This window comes from Hoplias malabaricus, chromosome Y (genome assembly GCF_029633855.1).
Source record: "Hoplias malabaricus isolate fHopMal1 chromosome Y, fHopMal1.hap1, whole genome shotgun sequence".
In the NCBI taxonomy this organism is placed as follows: domain Eukaryota; kingdom Metazoa; phylum Chordata; class Actinopteri; order Characiformes; family Erythrinidae; genus Hoplias; species Hoplias malabaricus.
The window spans coordinates 6,619,901-6,636,739 of NC_089820.1; the positions used below are offsets into that span (position 1 = coordinate 6,619,901).

Sequence of the window (16,839 nt, forward strand, 5' to 3'; positions counted from 1 at the left end):
AAGCAGTGGACAAGGGAATCTTCAGGATGGTAGTGGACTCCTTGGTAACACAATATTTATTTACTTACACTTGTATTATTTTTTATGGCTTTATAACTTTTTACCCCTTTATATCATGATATACTGTTATTTCAACAGTAGCAAATATCTTGATGCAAATCTATGCCACACTAATTGAAGCTGTTAAAGTCCAATGTGTCATTTACAAGCTTCTGTTAACACTCACATAACAAACCTGGGCCAATTTATAACACGGTGACTCATCTGGATGAGTTGACATGAACACACTGCACCACAACTGTTCGTACACACCTAACACATGAGTCTCCGTCAACAATTAGCCCAGCTGCCAAGTTAGCACTCTCCAAAATCATTAGAGGCCTCTAGCTCTGCAAGAAAGCTGCCAGTCCTCAAAGGGCATCTGAGAGCAAGTCATTTACCGGCTGCTGAATATTCATGAGGCTTCTGATCACTTCCAGCAGGTTATCATCACCTTCCATGTTTTTCTTTTTTTTCTTGCGATAAAATCAAGTCTGCTAATGAGCAGAGTTAGCACACATACTGTAAACATTCTGTAAACAAAACAACAACACAAGTTGAAATTATGTTGCAGGACCTTAAACAGTGGCATTTTGCTTTCACAGTTGATGCAATATGGCTACATCAATGAAATTCCATAAAAAAAATAAGCAAAATTTGATATCCAGTTTATGGAAGCAGTTGTTGCTGCTAAAGTTGGTACAACTGATTGTTACATATAATGGCTTATGCTACTGCTTCAATTCAAGGCAGAGTTCATACAGTCACCAGCATAAGTGGCCTATGCAACTGAGAGTATTTATACTTGTGCGTTGTTGTGTCTACGTTGCTCTGCAGTCTCAGCCAAGAATAAAAATATAAAATGCTGGAATTTTTCCAGCCTGGGACCTTGCTCTTCCTAGTGAGTTTTTTTTTTTAGTTCTTCCCGAGGCGATTGTGTTGTTCCCTCATGATTTTGGTTTACTTCTTACATTTTGTCATTTTGTGATGTCCAAACCAATGTTACAGATATCTGAGGTGTTCCTTTTTGCTGTATTTACATGTTAAATACACATCAAACCTATATACCCCAGGTGAGTTTAATTACAATCTAAAGACCCAACAAATTCCATACAAACTCTAGGTCAAACTTTATCCAAACTCAATCCAATTCTAAGTCTATTCTATTTCAAAGAACACTGGGTAAAACCTAAAATTACAGCTTCAAATTCATTGTGATGCTCCACTGACCTGTAATATGGAGAATATACCTGCCACTTTGGGCTCAGCACTGCAGAAACTGCACTACAGATTGAGGAAATGTATCCCCTAAGCACACCCCATAACTGTTAGCTTAGTATCTGCGGAGTCTCAGAGCTGCAGTGTGTGTTGGAGTGGGGGGTGGGAGGTCTTAAATATATTCTTATCTACAAAGCACTGCAGAAAAAAACCTTTGAGAACCAGTGGTTTAGATTATAAACCTAAGCCATTTTTTCTACGTTGACTCTTGGGAACCCTTTAAACCTGCAGAATATGCACACTTAAAATTGATGATTCTATAGTAAACAAATGGTTCTATAAAGCTAAACACTTGAAGAATCTTTTGCATGATTAAAGGGTTCTTGGCATTGTGAAGGGGTTCTTCAGATTGATGAGGAATGTGCTAGAGATGGTTCTATGTAGGATTCTTCTTAAAACGTTTGTACACAGCACCAAAAAAGACTCTTCTATTGTAACAAACTTAACATCGTAACAACAGAAGAACCCTTGTTGTACCATATGCAAAACTCTTCTGAAAGGCCATTTTACCATCGAAAGGAACAAAGAATGTCTACAAAAGTGATTCCTTATTGTTTTATTCTGTCTATGGCACGCTTTGTGGTCTGTAGAGTTGGTTCCTCACAATGGAGAAGTCATGTTAAAAGGTATAGTACATAATCTCTATTGCATCAATGCCACTAGGTGTCAGTAGAACATCTGTTCCAAAACGTGAAGAAGAATCACTGGAGAAAATAACTTCCATTAAAGAAGAAAATGCAATTTTATTTTGGAGGCTGGTATTAGGCTGTTTGGGATTAGGAGTTGAATATAAAGCTAGTTTTTTATTATAAACATTCATGAAAAACCTTCTCATCCTGGAACATTTACAGAGGAGTGCTAGTTTCATATGTATTCCATAATGCTCCTCATCTCTACACCCTCCTCTACAGAAATCAGGTCTTTTGTGCTTGTTGATGTAATCCAAGTCACTTGGCACTTGCTGGGTTTCTTTACCCTCATTGTTTAAGTTGTTTTGAATGTGTGACATGACTCACTCTGGTGAATCAGTGAGAGGTGCTGTGCTTCGATGGCACTTCAGATGTCCCAACTGGTCCTTACTTTAATGACTTGAGGAGCCGAGAAGAGCTCGTCAGGGAAATCTGTTCCAAAGACCTTGCGTAATGTTTCTCAAGAGCGAGGCTCTCAGGAAGGAGCTGTCGCTCAACACCCACAACAGTTCAGCCACCATAAACACGGGCTTGAGTCAGAAATTCTTCCTCAATTAACGTCTCAGCGCTGAAAGCAAGCAGAACTGACTCAGGTTCATCAATCACTCGCTGGAAAATATGCAATGTGGCTTTGGTTTAAAAATATCTGTAACTGTGCTGCATTTGGCGGCACGGTGGCGCAGCAGGTAGTGTCGAAGTCACACAGCTCTAGGGACCTGGAGGTTGTGGATTTAAGTCCTGTCTCTGAGGAGTTTGGTGTGTTCTCCCTGTGTCCGCGTGGGTTTCCTCTGGGTGCTCCGGTTTCCTCTCACGGTCCAAAAACACACGTTGGCGACTCAAAAGTGTCCATGGGTGTGAGTATGTAAGTGAATGTGTGAGTGTGTGTCACCCTGTGAAGGACTGGCACCGCCTTCAGGGTGTGTTCCTGCCTTGTACCCAGTGATTCTGGGTAGGCTCCAGACCCACTGCGACCCTGAACTGGATAACCGGTAACAGACAATGAATGAACGAATGTGCTGGATTTGAACTTACTCAACTGTAAACAGGTCTAACCTATTAAGACCAAACAAATCTTATGCACAACCTTTTACTGAACCCTAGGTCTCACTTATTACAAGCCCTACATATTGTCAATATGTAAAGACAAATAAGAGAATGACTTAAGGAATATAAAAGGTTTTATTCCAATAAATTTTGGAGCATTTCCATTGCTCCATTAATCATTAAATTTTTATAAAATGCAAAGGACAGCAGCTGTATTTAAAATGCTGTAGTAGATATAAAAATCAACAAAAATGAAGATTGCATGATTATTTTTTTTATTTCACCGAAGTTTTTCCATGTCTGGCACTTTCTCAAGGCTGGAAATATTCGGTGTGGTTTACACATCTCTTCACACAGGGGCTCACTCTGACATTACCTGGACTTTGTACTTGGAGGCTGGCAGGATACAACTGTTACACTGTTACATTTGCATTCACACATACAGCTCCTCCTGGAAAACCTAATCCTTAGCTACAAAAAGTTTGAAGCAGCACAGTTTCTCTCACTAGAAAAGTTGAAATTAAACAGCACCACCAGTGTTAGTGATTGTACAAATGTTATGGATATCTGAGGTTTAACTTTTCATTGTATTTACATATTAAAATTCTGAGATATTGTATAAGTCTAAAAACCCTAAAAAGATGAATTACAATCTACAGACCCTACATCTTGCCCAATACAAGCCATAAAAACTCTAGGCCAAACTTTACTCAAACTCTTCCAATCCTAGGTCTATTCAATTTCAAGGAACACAAGGTAATATTTTTACATTAAAATTACAGCTTCATAAACTTGAACATAAGCTCCACTAACCTGTAATGTAAATAATACAGCTCCTGTCATTGCTACTCTGGACTCAGCACTGCACTATGTAACTGTTAGAAGAGGGTAGGAAATCACCCTCTCCCTCCCCATTCCACCTAGATTTCAGGAATGTGTTGTAAAAGTGAACTACCCTCTGCATAGTAGTTCAGAAAGAGCCAAAATACCAAATTTTACCTAGAGTTCCTTTAAAACCCTACAAATCAAGATATAGTCAGCTGCAAATTTGACCATATCTCTGTTAAAACACTACAAACCCTATCTCTAATATATTTAAATCCTACAACTATTAAGTTAACCTTTTAAAATCCCCCTATTCCTTAATCGAGCCCCTTATAAACTCTGTGAATCGTATGTATTATCTATTAACAAACCCAAAGCTCTACTTCATTTTACATATGCAAATGAAAGCTGCATTATTACAGTGTGGTAATATTCGAGCTGCAATGACCAGGGTCTGGAGTGGCATATCACCTGTGAAACCGAAATCCAAGTATCTAAAGCATCTAGTCTTTTCTTTTTTTCCCCCTCTTTATAATTCCACTCCACATCATTGTCGAGGGTCTTGCGCTGGCTCCACCGTGGGGCTGTAATGAGGCGCATTATTCAAAGTGACTGATGATTCATCCCCCATGAGACAGGCAGCACGGCATTCTGGGACGCGGCAAGAGACACCAGACTTAACGAGAAATGAACAGGATCCATTAGCGTCTTCTGGGGTCTCGTTTTAATGGGGATCTGATGGAGTGAAGACGAGGGTCGTAATACGCCAACAACCTCCTTCACACCTAATACATATGTTTAACGTTTGGATAATTAATGGCTCCACTCAAGGGATTGGTAAAAATCTCTCTGAAAGTCACTTGCCATGACCGGCTTTTGCTCACAACACTTTGCAAAAGGAAACAAATAAACAAACAAGCAAAAAATAATAATAAAGGAATAAAATGATGGCTCAGGATAAAAGCTCAGTCGACTTAACTGATGAAATTAAAATTTAAATCCAGCAACATACGCTTTATGTCCAAAAACATTTGCAGTGTTCATCAGTTTTGGATATGGAAATGTAGTTGGTACAATCTCTGTTGAAAAACATGAAAAGGAAATGTCAAGTATCAACATTAAGAACCCCAAGGGTGTCATGACTCTTAGGTTAAGAACCCTTTCTCTACAGTAATGGAGCTCCATCTAGTACCTTTGGGATAAACTAAATAACCACAATCAGTGCCTCACCTGACTAATGTTACTGTAGCTGAAAGTAAGGGCAGGGCTGGGTAGTACGGCCAAAAATGTGTATCACATTATAGCATATATATATATATATGTCTTTAAAATACCTTTAAAAGTGTATTAACACTGAACATTAAAAAAGCAAAAGAGGTGTTAAGTACAGGAACTGACAAAAGGTCTGCATTTTTCAACATCACTGCAGTGGGGCAAAAAGCCAAACTCCCCGAGGTCCTTAGTACATATGTGCTAGCTTATTGTTGCTAGCAACAGGGGTGCTAGGACTTTGTGCTCTTTGTGCTGAGTCCAAATTATGCAGTGTTAAAATTCGCCTCTTTTTGCATACCACGGTATTATGGTATGTTAAAAACACAGACAATAGGATGAATATTTACCAGTTTTACACTGAATATTTACACTGAATGAACCAGTATACAGACCTGCACTGCTTAAAGCCATCAAATCCTCACAGCAATGTTCTGAAATAAATCCTTCCCAGAATGGTACAGTTTGTTTCTGACTCCTAAAGAATACCCTTCAATTCAGGAGAATCACTGAGAGTCTCAGAGTCAAGTCTCTGATTTATTGACTCAAGCATATAATTAATGGCCTGGTGTAATTATATGTATATAATTATATACAACTAATGAACATATAATTAAGGGTCTGACTCAAGGGATTTGCCAAAGCTTTGCAATGACCATCTTCTTCACGACAAAAAACAAGAGAGCAAAGACGAAAATGCTGATACAGTCATTAGGACAAAAGCTTTGATGCCAAAGTCTCCACATACATTTCAAGGGAATACAGAAACACCTGAAGACCTCTGGGGGCAGATGCGGCGGTCGATCGTGTTTGGAGTTTTTAATGGATTTCTATTATGTTTTCGGAGGAAGAAGAGAGTGCTCACTGAGAACTATATGAGTAAAGCGAGAGGGAAATTCAATTCTCCATTGGTCTCTCCTGGCCAATGAGAGGGTTGAGTGACAGCTTGGAGGATGGCTGTTTTGCGAGGGCCCAAGAGGCGAAGCAAGATTCAACAGAAGAGAGAGAGACAGAGAGAAAGAGAGAGAGAGAGAGAGAGAGAGAGAGAGAGAGAGAGAGAGAGAAGGAAAAATGGAAAATCATTTTAAAAGCAGAAAGCAGGATGGATTGAGTATCTGAAGAGCTATTCATATCCCAATCCCCAGCCCCCTTCTTTAAAAGCAATCCTACAAGAACCTTATTCTAGTAAGTAATACTTGGCATCACTGGGCTTATTACATAAGGCATAAAATAGGCTTTAAGAACATGCCTTTAACATGGATATATTCGATTATATTAGTGTAGTCTTAGCAAAAAGGTTCCGATGTACAATTTATGGCTATTAGATCTGTTCAATCAATATTTCTTCTAAAAACAAGGCTATTCACTCAGGGTTTGTCAAACACTCCCATTCAAAGCATGAACAGAGGCTCAAGAACATGAGCTAAACATAGCTATAGGGTGAGTTGTGATAGACAATCATGAAAAACCCACACTGTCAGTGCATGCTCGCATTCATTTTGGGAATTGGAGCTTCTACAAACTCACAAATTATGAAAGAAGACAACATAATTAAGGTTGTTTTATTAAGAGATTTGCAGGGACAATGTATATTAAATATCTTAGGGACCTAAGGCTATTGTTAATATTTAGTACCTTTTATCTTCTCTTCTAAAATTGTGTATACAGTGGGACCTCGAGTTACGAATTTAATTTGTTCCAGAACTGAGTTCTTAACTGGAACTGCTCGTAACTGGAACGAATTTTCCCCATTTAAAATAATGGAAATTGGAGTCATCGGTTCCCGCCCTCTGACAAGTCCTCAAAATGTCCTAAATTATGAAATTTTTCAATATGAAAGACTCACACAAAACTTAAAATTACACAACAAAATAAATAGATGAAAGAACATATACAAAATAGATTAAGAAACATGTATAAAATACGGTACAGTAATCTTACCTTGGCGACAGATGAGCGTAGCTAACGGAGAGCGGCTGAGGAGGGAGGGAGAGAGGGATACTGGCACGGAACGAAGCGTAGATAACAGGACTTTCTTACACTTTAAACAAAGCTACAATTGTACTTTCTAAATTACTTCAAATTAACATCAGCTTCTCCATTTCTTCATGCACAGCTGACAGCTGGTCTTCTTGGAGGCCATGGTGCACAATAAAGTTAGCAAAAACCACTAAAAACAATTGTAAAACATTATAACGAATGAGATACGAATTGATACTGCACGGCCACACGTGAGAAGAACATGGTGGCTGCATGCGAGAGGAATCTGTGAACGAACACCACGCCAACTATCGGTCGGATCCCGAAGATCGTAACTCGGGAAAACATTTGTAACTGGATCCGAAATTTTGCTCACACCTCTACTCATAACTCAATTTGTACGTATTCGGAACACTTCCTAACTCGAGGTTCCACTGTAATTACTATAAATACATAAACATAAATACAGTGAAAGAAAAAGGGATGTTTTAGGAGCTAGTGTAAAAACAAAATTTGTTTTCAGAAATTCTCCTTTATTGAATGGATTTGAAAAATCAAACTTTACATTTTTACTTTTCATGTCAAATCTTTGTCTTGCCGGAATTCAGTGAAACTGCTTCGTGACACCATCAGTTGTAAAAAGGGCTATGCTAATAAATTTGATGAAATTTGATGAAACTTGACTTAACATAATGAAGCCTTTATTAACTGGTGAAAGTAGGTAAAACCAGAAAAGTAGGTTAAACCAACACATTCACTCATTCACACACAACCTCACTATTCACTGTAATGTAATACCTACATTTACTAGATAGAGCTCCATCACTCCTGAGAACATACTGTCACTGATCCTCTCTCAGATGCTGATAGGCTTAACACTGCTCTAGGTAACATTTTGCATTGAGCATGTCATCCCAATTCAGAGAGAAATGGAGACAGCACATCTATCATTGTGAGTGACTCCATGATACATTATTACCTAGTTTTATGACACCATTTTTTCATTCTTGCGCTAAATAAGATAAATAAGCATCCAGCCCTGAAATTGGTCCGAAATCAGAGCTTCGGAATCCTACATAAGTTAAGGACTATCAACATAATGTACGAATACTACCCCGAGTTGTAAAGGCTTTCCCTAAATCACACTACGGCTTTGGTGGCAGAGGCTGTACTTTCTCTCTAGACATCGTTGCGGTGGAAGGTCTCTCAAGCCTAAAGCCTCAGTCCTGATGGAAAACTCCATTTACGTCCGTGTGCACAATGACTCGGAACTCCCCCATTTTGTGGCAGGGCCGGCGTAATTGCTTCCCATTGTCTGACTTTCTCTTTCCTTTTAAAGCTCTATCCGTATAGTGAGTGCTGACGGCCAAGCATGACAGTTCCCCCTTCAGGTTCGGTGGAGGGGAGCAGACGGAGATGAGTGGATTTGACGCAGGGATGTTGCCCAGCCCTGGCAGAGCCATAATCGGCACTGAGGACCTTCCCATACATCTGTAGTGTTTGATTAATAAGCCCATTTTAGAGAGGCTTCAGTGTATTTTGGAGCAATTTCCTACTCTGTTCTTTTAGTTCGGTCTGGCTTGGCCATGCCTCTGTTTTATATCCTCCTACCTTGAGAAGATTACAGGCTGAATCTGTTGTTTTAACACTGAATTGGGTAGTAAGTCAACAGCAGCTACAATAACAACAATACAGATTTAAAATGTAACCTTGTGTGGTGGATGTAAACCTAAACATGCTTTTATTGGTATTGTACAACGTGCATCTGCTTTTAACACCCACACTCACACAATACCACTCACACCCAGAATGGGAGGCTGACATCCCATTACACAGGGAACAGTGAAGGGTTAAATGTCTTTATCAAGGACAAAACCTTCATGGATTTTGAGGGAGGAGACATCACTGTTCTTTACCACTACCCTGGTTTTTTTTCTGCTAGTCAAGGGAATCTAAATGAATCTTCCAGTTCCAGGCCTGCTCCTCTAACCCTTAGGCCATGGCTTAAGCTGGTGGTCTTCAGCTAGACTCCAGAGTCTATTGTATCTATTGTTATCATCTGCTTCTTCTACACTGTTTACTTGTGTCATCGCTTTAACCCCGAAATGTGATTCACTCATCACACGCTGCATTCTGTTCTAACCTCCTCCAACTGCCTTGCACCATTCCTGAAATTTGCATGTGCTTGTAATAGATGTACGCTTCGATTACACTTGCCTCACTTGTTAGTTGCTTTGGATAAAAGCTTCTGCCAAATGAATAAATGCATACATAAAAGCAAATGTAAAGCTCTAGCCCCAAGAGGGAATGGGAACTTAACCAAGTGGCAGCTTTTATAAAGATCAGGTCAGACATCGCTGCCGTCACATGCAATTAACGCAAATTGAGTTCTCGACCTAAATGTTGCATGTGAAGGTCTCTTTAGGTCATAATTACAAGTGGATGCTTGCCATTAGCTGTATGAACCAATCCCTCTGGAGTCAAGCAATCCTGAGTGCTAGCTGTTGATCTACGGACTAATAAATACAACCTAATTAGTAATTAAATCACAATTCAATCTTTATTTAGTACAAACCCATCACCATATTTTTGCCTCTTGCAGCCAAATAAAAGAACCTAACCAATGAAGGCTATACATTAGCTGCTGGAACATCTCTGTAGGGAATTGATGGCACCCCAAGACCTTTGATGAGGTCAGGCAGGAAGATGTTGGTTGACCAGGTCTGGCACTAAAACACATTTCAATTTAATTGTAAATTTCCAAAATGGATACACTTTAAAGTCGTTGCACTAATTTATATAGGGTGTTTACTAATGTTTGGGCAGAGTGCAAACATGTGAGGGCAATTTTTTATTTTACTTTACTACACATTTTTTGATTGACTTTTTATTTATATTTGCTTTTTATTTTAAGATTCCAACTCAATAACAACCACTTCTCTCTATGAGCCCAAAGTCCTTGGACACTTCCAAATATTCCACCTCAAAAAACTGTTTAAGCCAAGAAACAGGAGCTGGAAACAGAGCCAGTTCCAGAAGGAGCCCCCAATGCCCCGACATGTGGACACTTGTGATTCTACTTGTGAGGCTTAGGGGGTCTCTACCTTACAGCCATGAGAGTCCTGCTGCTGAGAGGGTGGGATTTAAAACAAGAAGAATAGCACAGTGGACTCATCTCTCAGAGAAAAAATACTGAGAAAAAAAAGAGAGCGAGAGAGAGAGAGAGAGAAAGAGAGAGAGACTGAAAGGCTGTGTTTGGTCTCACCTGGACTGTCCTTGGTTGATGAGCATGTACATCTCCCAGGATGTGTCCTCAGCAATAGCCCCCTGAGACACCAGCAAACTGACTCCTATAGAAAAAAGACACAGGGGACAACATGATAAAACTATACGCTGCATATGTACATGGGCATGGCAGTGAGAATTCGATTGCTGTTCCAACAACTGACTGAACAATAGAGCTGTACCAACAACTGACCGTAGCCAACAACTGACACTGAACAATTCCATTATATTGGTCAATGCATCTCTGTGCAGACCACACAGGCCTCCATCAGCAAAACCATCACTGTAAGATAACTTAATGCACCAATTCTAAGCAATAAACACACAAAATATTGCAAATATAGTGTATGCTTCTAATAAATGATAATAAAATAGACACTGTTGATGATGCCTTCTATATTAAGGCTTCTGGTCTGAACCCCCTTGACACTGAAGGGAGGGTAATGCGGGATGTAACCTAAAATGAGTTTGACAGCTCTGGTTTCCACAGTAACTGTCTGTATTGTTTGGATGATTAATGCTTAGTCATTCCCGTCCAAACTTTAAGCACTGGTTAGACTTCATTAAACCAGCACCTGCCACACTGCTGGCTGTTCAACAGTGATGGGAGCAGAATGCTCATGAGCCACTGGTCTAGACATATCCAGGGTGGGAGATAAATAAACAGGGCTGTACAAACAAACATTTTTAAACATCTTTGCTGGTGTTCATGACACAACAGGAAAGAAAATGTAGGCTGTAGCAGTGAAGTAAAACTGTTGGGCAATAGTTGTTTAATCATCAGCACTGGACACAACTGCAGTACTGCAACTTCTTCACAGGCCGGATTTTATTTTCTAAGCCATTGAACAAAGGGTGGCAAAAAGTTTGTACACAAACCTACGCACTATATAGATGGACAGCACAGATTCTGTTGTAATTCTTATGAAGCCTTAAGAGTGCCCTTGAGAATTGCTGTGTACAATTTATAAGCAAGCAGGACTATGACAGTAAATACATTAAAATGTTTATTCATCCATTGTCTGTAACCGGTGGGTCCGAAGCCTACCCAGAATCACTGGGCACAAGGCAGGAACACACCCTGGAGTGGGCGCCAGTCCTTTATGCATTCACTCACATACTCACACCTATGGATGTTTTTGAGTCGCCAATCCACCTACCAACATGTGTTTTTGGACAGTGGGAAAAAAATTGAGCACCCGGAGGAAACCCACGCGGACTCAGAGAGAACACACCAAACTCCTCACAGACTTGAACCCACAACCTCCAGGCCCCTAGAGCTGCGTGACAGCAACACTACCTGTTGCGCCATCGTGCTGCCCTCTTTACAATATGATAATGCACAAAAATAAAATAAAATAAAAATAAATAAACAATGAATGCATTCCTAGCACAATATATGTTGCTATGATTGAAATATATTACAGATTGTAGCCTTCTTATTCCAAGTAGAGCTTTTAAATAGCATTTAATACAATACATTCAGAACTTAATGTGGTTCTAAACAGCAAACTAATGAATCCAATGATTAAATGCTCCAGTACCACTTGAATGAATCCAAGAGGTTTTTGAAATTATTATTGATTTACTACAGGCATTAAAACAGTTGATGATATTGTACAACCAAGGGTCAAATTTAGGCAAACTCGACCATAGTGCCAGTGCAAAATAAAAGATGAAACTTTAGAAACCAAACTTTTTATGGCAGAGAACATTACAAACTCTTTACATTGAAATATCCCCCTGAGGCATTCTTCATATTTTCCTGCCTCAAAAAGACTTCTGGTCTTAAGCTGCACCTGAAGATTCATCATTACTTTTCATGACTTTTGAGTCCTAAAACTCTCAAATCAACCAACAGGAGTTAGTGACCTCACCTGTGTTGGGCATGACCAAGCGTCCACCCAGGTGTCCGAACACGCCGCTGCTCCTCAGCTGGGCTTTCCCAGGGCCCAGTGGCCCGTTGGGGGGCAGCATGTTGGGTTGGCGTCCCTGGAGTCCGCTGTAGCCTTCCTGCTGCGACTTGACGTGGTACTCAGCCCGGTCCGCCACACCTAGTGAAACCATAAAGGAGCTCTGAACTTTGACCTTCATGTCAGGCAGTGGGTCAAAGAGCTCTTTGTCCACAGAGTCGTGGAAGCAGATGGGACCCGCAGAGAGCTCGGGCTGAATGGAGGAGTTCAGAAGCAGAGGATTCCCTGGGAAAGATGCAGAGACAGGTCATGGTATAGTTATGGAATATAGCTTGGAGTACTGAGCTTGGAATAGTCGTGCAAACCTAATGGGACCTGTTCCGATTTGGCTGACAAGGATGCAAATTAAGGGAACTTATAACAAACATGCAAGTCTCCGTCTGTAAAACAGTACTTAAAGGAACACTACGTAATATTTTAACCTTAAAAGTACAGCTTCAAAGCCATTGTGATGGTCCACTGAACTGTAATATAGAGAAAAGAGCCTCTGTTTTTGTTGTAATTCAGCACTGAATCCCCCTCCCTCCCCTTCCCCATTAATGTAACATGTCTTTTCTAATGTGACATGTTTTCTGGAAGTATTCATGCACGCATGTATCACAATATTTCTAGGCAGCAGTAAAGCTACAGCGAGACGGAAGGTATGAGCTTGGCAGAACACTAAAGCACTTGACCTTGGCCTGAAAACAGAAGGAAGAAGTCCATATTTCATTTGTTTATTGCAACATAAAATACCACATAGGTACAACAAATATTTATTTATTTGTCCATTAATGCATTGAATGACAGACTACAATGCAATTTAAAAGCCAAATCATAAATACAGTTTCTCAAATAATTATTTGGTTTTATTTGGTCTAGAATTACCAAAGTTTTAAGAGATTTTAACAGTTTTGAAATCTTTAAAGAGCACAACCTTATTCCTGGAAATCCTCCATTGAGGAGAGCAGAAATTAATAAATAATTGCAGTGCTGTCATTTATCATTTAATAACTCCATGAGCCCACCCCAAAAGCTGACACACTGAATAAAAGATCTGAAAAACATCTGTAGAGCTTTCATTATTTAAATCTACACTGTGTTAGTTTATACTGAGTCCAATGACTAAATATATTAATAAATAAAAATACAAGAATAAATACATTAAATAGCACTTTGATGGTCTAATTCAATCTTACATTTTGTCTACATTTAATAATGGCTAAAGATTTAAATTTGACCAGTAATCATTGGACAGAAATCAAACTTGCTGTATTGTTCCGGAGTTAACATTTTTGCATTTAAAATTCTAATGCATTCTATGACTGAAATACAAGAGAATTATTTAGCAATTCAGGTTCAACATCTGTGTATAATACAAGTATAATACAATCCTGTACTAGGTATTAAATTAAATTGTTCAAGAACTGTTCCTTATGCCAAAAAGCTCAAAAGGTCAATGAGGACTAAGACCCTACATCTAAAATTTATGTCCAAAGCAGTGTACACACTCAGCACGGAGCATGTCTAATTAAAGAATAATGGTCCTCCTTTGGTCACGCTGTTAAGAATTATTTGATATCCCAACTGAAGTTAAAAAGATAATGTGTACACATGTGGCAGATATTTCTATCTGAGCCTACACAGCTATTGAAAATTGATACTACAAAATATGCTTGGACCCCAATGACTGCCACTTGCATTGTCATTTATATTTGATTTGCTAAGCTGTGTTTTCCAGGCAGCTGTCATTCATAAACACTCCAGAAACAATTGCATATATACTGTTTATTTATTTATTTTTTAAATGAAACCCTCAAAATACATCTAGCCGCCTTGCTGATCATGGCTCGTTAGCAAGCCATTTACTTTCACATGTTGTTTCCAATTGCTTGATTCTTTCCTCTCAGCAATTGTTTGCCCTCTTGTACTTATGACTCAAATCTCACATGGTGCTATATCATTATCATCACCCCCTGCCTTCACAGCTATAGCCCACCCTCCTTATTTCTTTCTCTAGGCAACTTCCATTTTCAGCTCAGTTTCTGTGACCTTCTGGTTTTTAGACTGACTAAATCTGGACGTTCATGATGTGAGTTTCAGCAGGGGGTTGTAGTGGGGAGCCAGTCTGGAGCAGGGACATGGCAGGATGCCAGCGTCCCACACTCTTTTTCCACGTCATAATAATCATACCCATCCACCCAGCTGCTACCCAGTGAGAAGGAGAGGGCAGGAGGTTAATAGGGCTTTATTTTTAGGAAGATTGTTAATTACCATAGGCAAGCTGGAAGATGATAGCTATTACAATGTTTTGTCTGGTCACCAAATGCTGAGGGTAACTTAAAAGAATGCTACATGGAGAAGCAAGGAATATCTAAATCCTTGGACCATCCTTCAGCAGTGTATTTTCAGTCATAATGGCCATTAGAGACTGAAGTTCAAAACACTGAGAGAAAATGGGTCCCTAACTGTTCAAGATTTGGTGTAAGTTTTCTCTTCAGATAAACAGCACTAAAAGCTTTCATCATTGAGGGACAGGAGAAAATCAAGCTCAGTTCTTCCTTCAGATCTGAACAAATTCACACACATTTGTGTCCATTTTTCCCTGGTGACACATAAGACACAAAACTAAAAATCAAGCACACAAGCTGCTGGTGTTTTCAGAAGAATGGGCTGACCATCACAAAAGCCCAGATATCACTTGAGGTTACTTGAAATGTGAGAAGCAGAAAGTGCAAATTAACTAGAAAAACTGAACCATAGAGGTGTGGCTGCAGATTTGAAAAACCCAAGTAAGTATCTTTAAACAATAATAAAAAATAAATAAATGAAAGCAAAGGACAGAGAGAGTAAATACAGAAAGAAACATTGTTAGTAGTTGCAAGTTTCTGAATAATTAATAACTTAATGGATTTTTTCATTTGTTTCAGGCACTGGTCTCTGATATTTGCACAGTACTGTATCTGTGTATCAACTGAACTGGCATATTTCAGCTGAGACTGTTTTGAGGCATTGAGAGGAAGGTTTGTCATCTAACCACTACTGGCATGGGATGTTCAGATGATTCATTCCTTGAAACAGTCCTTATGACTAACAGAAGCATAAAGGTACCAGCCAATCAGGACGTGGAGACTGTGAATACATCAAAAGAAATTCTAAAATTCTCTTTTACAGTAATGCTTCATGCTGTGGTACAGAATCTACACTGAACAGTGGAGAGAAGCTCAGATGGAGGACTGTCTATTGTGACTAGGACACAGAGGTGAAGTCTGAGATGTCAGCTAGGGGTCTGTAGATAAACACAGAGGTGGAAAAGTAAGATACAGACATCACACATTTTACTATGAGCATTAACATTTAATACTTTTTTAAAAACTGTTGCTAAAACAACATCACAGCACAGCTCAACACGCTTGGAGGAGAACAATAATACCCCTAAGCTCTTAAGTTAACAGACGTCAGGACTGCCTATCCACACTTAATTATGGGGTAAAAGGAGGACCATCCTCCGTCCTACCACCCCACTGAGAGAGAGAGAGAGAGAGAGAGAGAGAGAGAGAGAGAGAGAGAGAGAATCAAATAATGAGAAATCTTCACTTTTAGACAGTCAGTCTAGGTTCTAGTCATTGTTATTGATGGTAGTTAATTAAGGTGCTCAGGTAAGTGTTTGGCAACCTAGTGTCATATCTTTATATCTGCTTACATTTTCAAGGCCCCATCATGGCTAGATTCGTAATTGGAGGTCCAGATGTGAAGATTTGCCCTAAAAAATGATATCAGATGCACATGGAAATATAATAACCAACAGAACCAACAGAGGGTTCATTTTAAGTTCACATTCATCCGATGAAATCTTTAATGATTAAGATACTTTTGAAATACAGTTGTTATGTTCCGCTCTACTAGGGTATTTGTATCTTGTGATTTAGCACCTTGGTAAGAAAGTCCTTGAGAGCTTTGAAAGGTGCTTTGAAATAAAATGTATTACTCATTCATATTCATTTCTGCCATTATGTCTTTTTTCTCTCCTTTTCTTTCTTTTTTTCTGAAGATATTTCTCATCTCTACTGGCAGGTGAAGAATTTTTAACATGGACAAGGCAAAAAATAAAAAAATAAAAAGAGGAAAAAAAAAAACAGGAATGAGATGGGAAAGTGATGAAACGAACCCGAAGAACCTTGACGGAAGTGGAATTAGAGCTGTGATTAAAAATTAGTATGAGGTGGAAAGTTCGAAGACAGACGGAAAGACATGACAAAGATCTAGGGATTTCGTCCCTTCACCTGACAGAGAGAGAGAGAGAGAGAGAGAGAGAGAGAGTAATGGAGAGAAAGGTTGGGTCGGCAAATGAAGCCTTCCAGAGACTTTTAGAGCAATTATTCAGCTTGAGGTATGCGACAGATTTCCTATAAAAAAGTGCAAGAATGCATACGATTGGAAATTGAAGTGCTTCCTGTGAAATAATGGCTTTTGTTCTT

General features: G+C 39.3%; 1 protein-coding gene across 3 annotated transcripts in view; it reads right to left on the reverse strand.

The window, feature by feature from the left end:
- Positions 1 to 16,839, reverse strand: part of LOC136678653 (netrin receptor UNC5D-like) — a 241,458-nt gene that overhangs the window by 31,985 nt on the left and 192,634 nt on the right. For 2 of the 3 annotated variants that reach the window (XM_066656735.1, XM_066656734.1), the window contains 2 exons: positions 12,287 to 12,607; positions 10,390 to 10,474 (listed from right to left, as the gene is read on the reverse strand). In XM_066656735.1, the coding sequence (XP_066512832.1) occupies positions 10,390 to 10,474; positions 12,287 to 12,607 (406 nt within the window). The remainder of the gene's footprint in view (positions 1 to 10,389; positions 10,475 to 12,286; positions 12,608 to 16,839) is intronic. The other variant, XM_066656736.1, reaches the window with a different exon arrangement.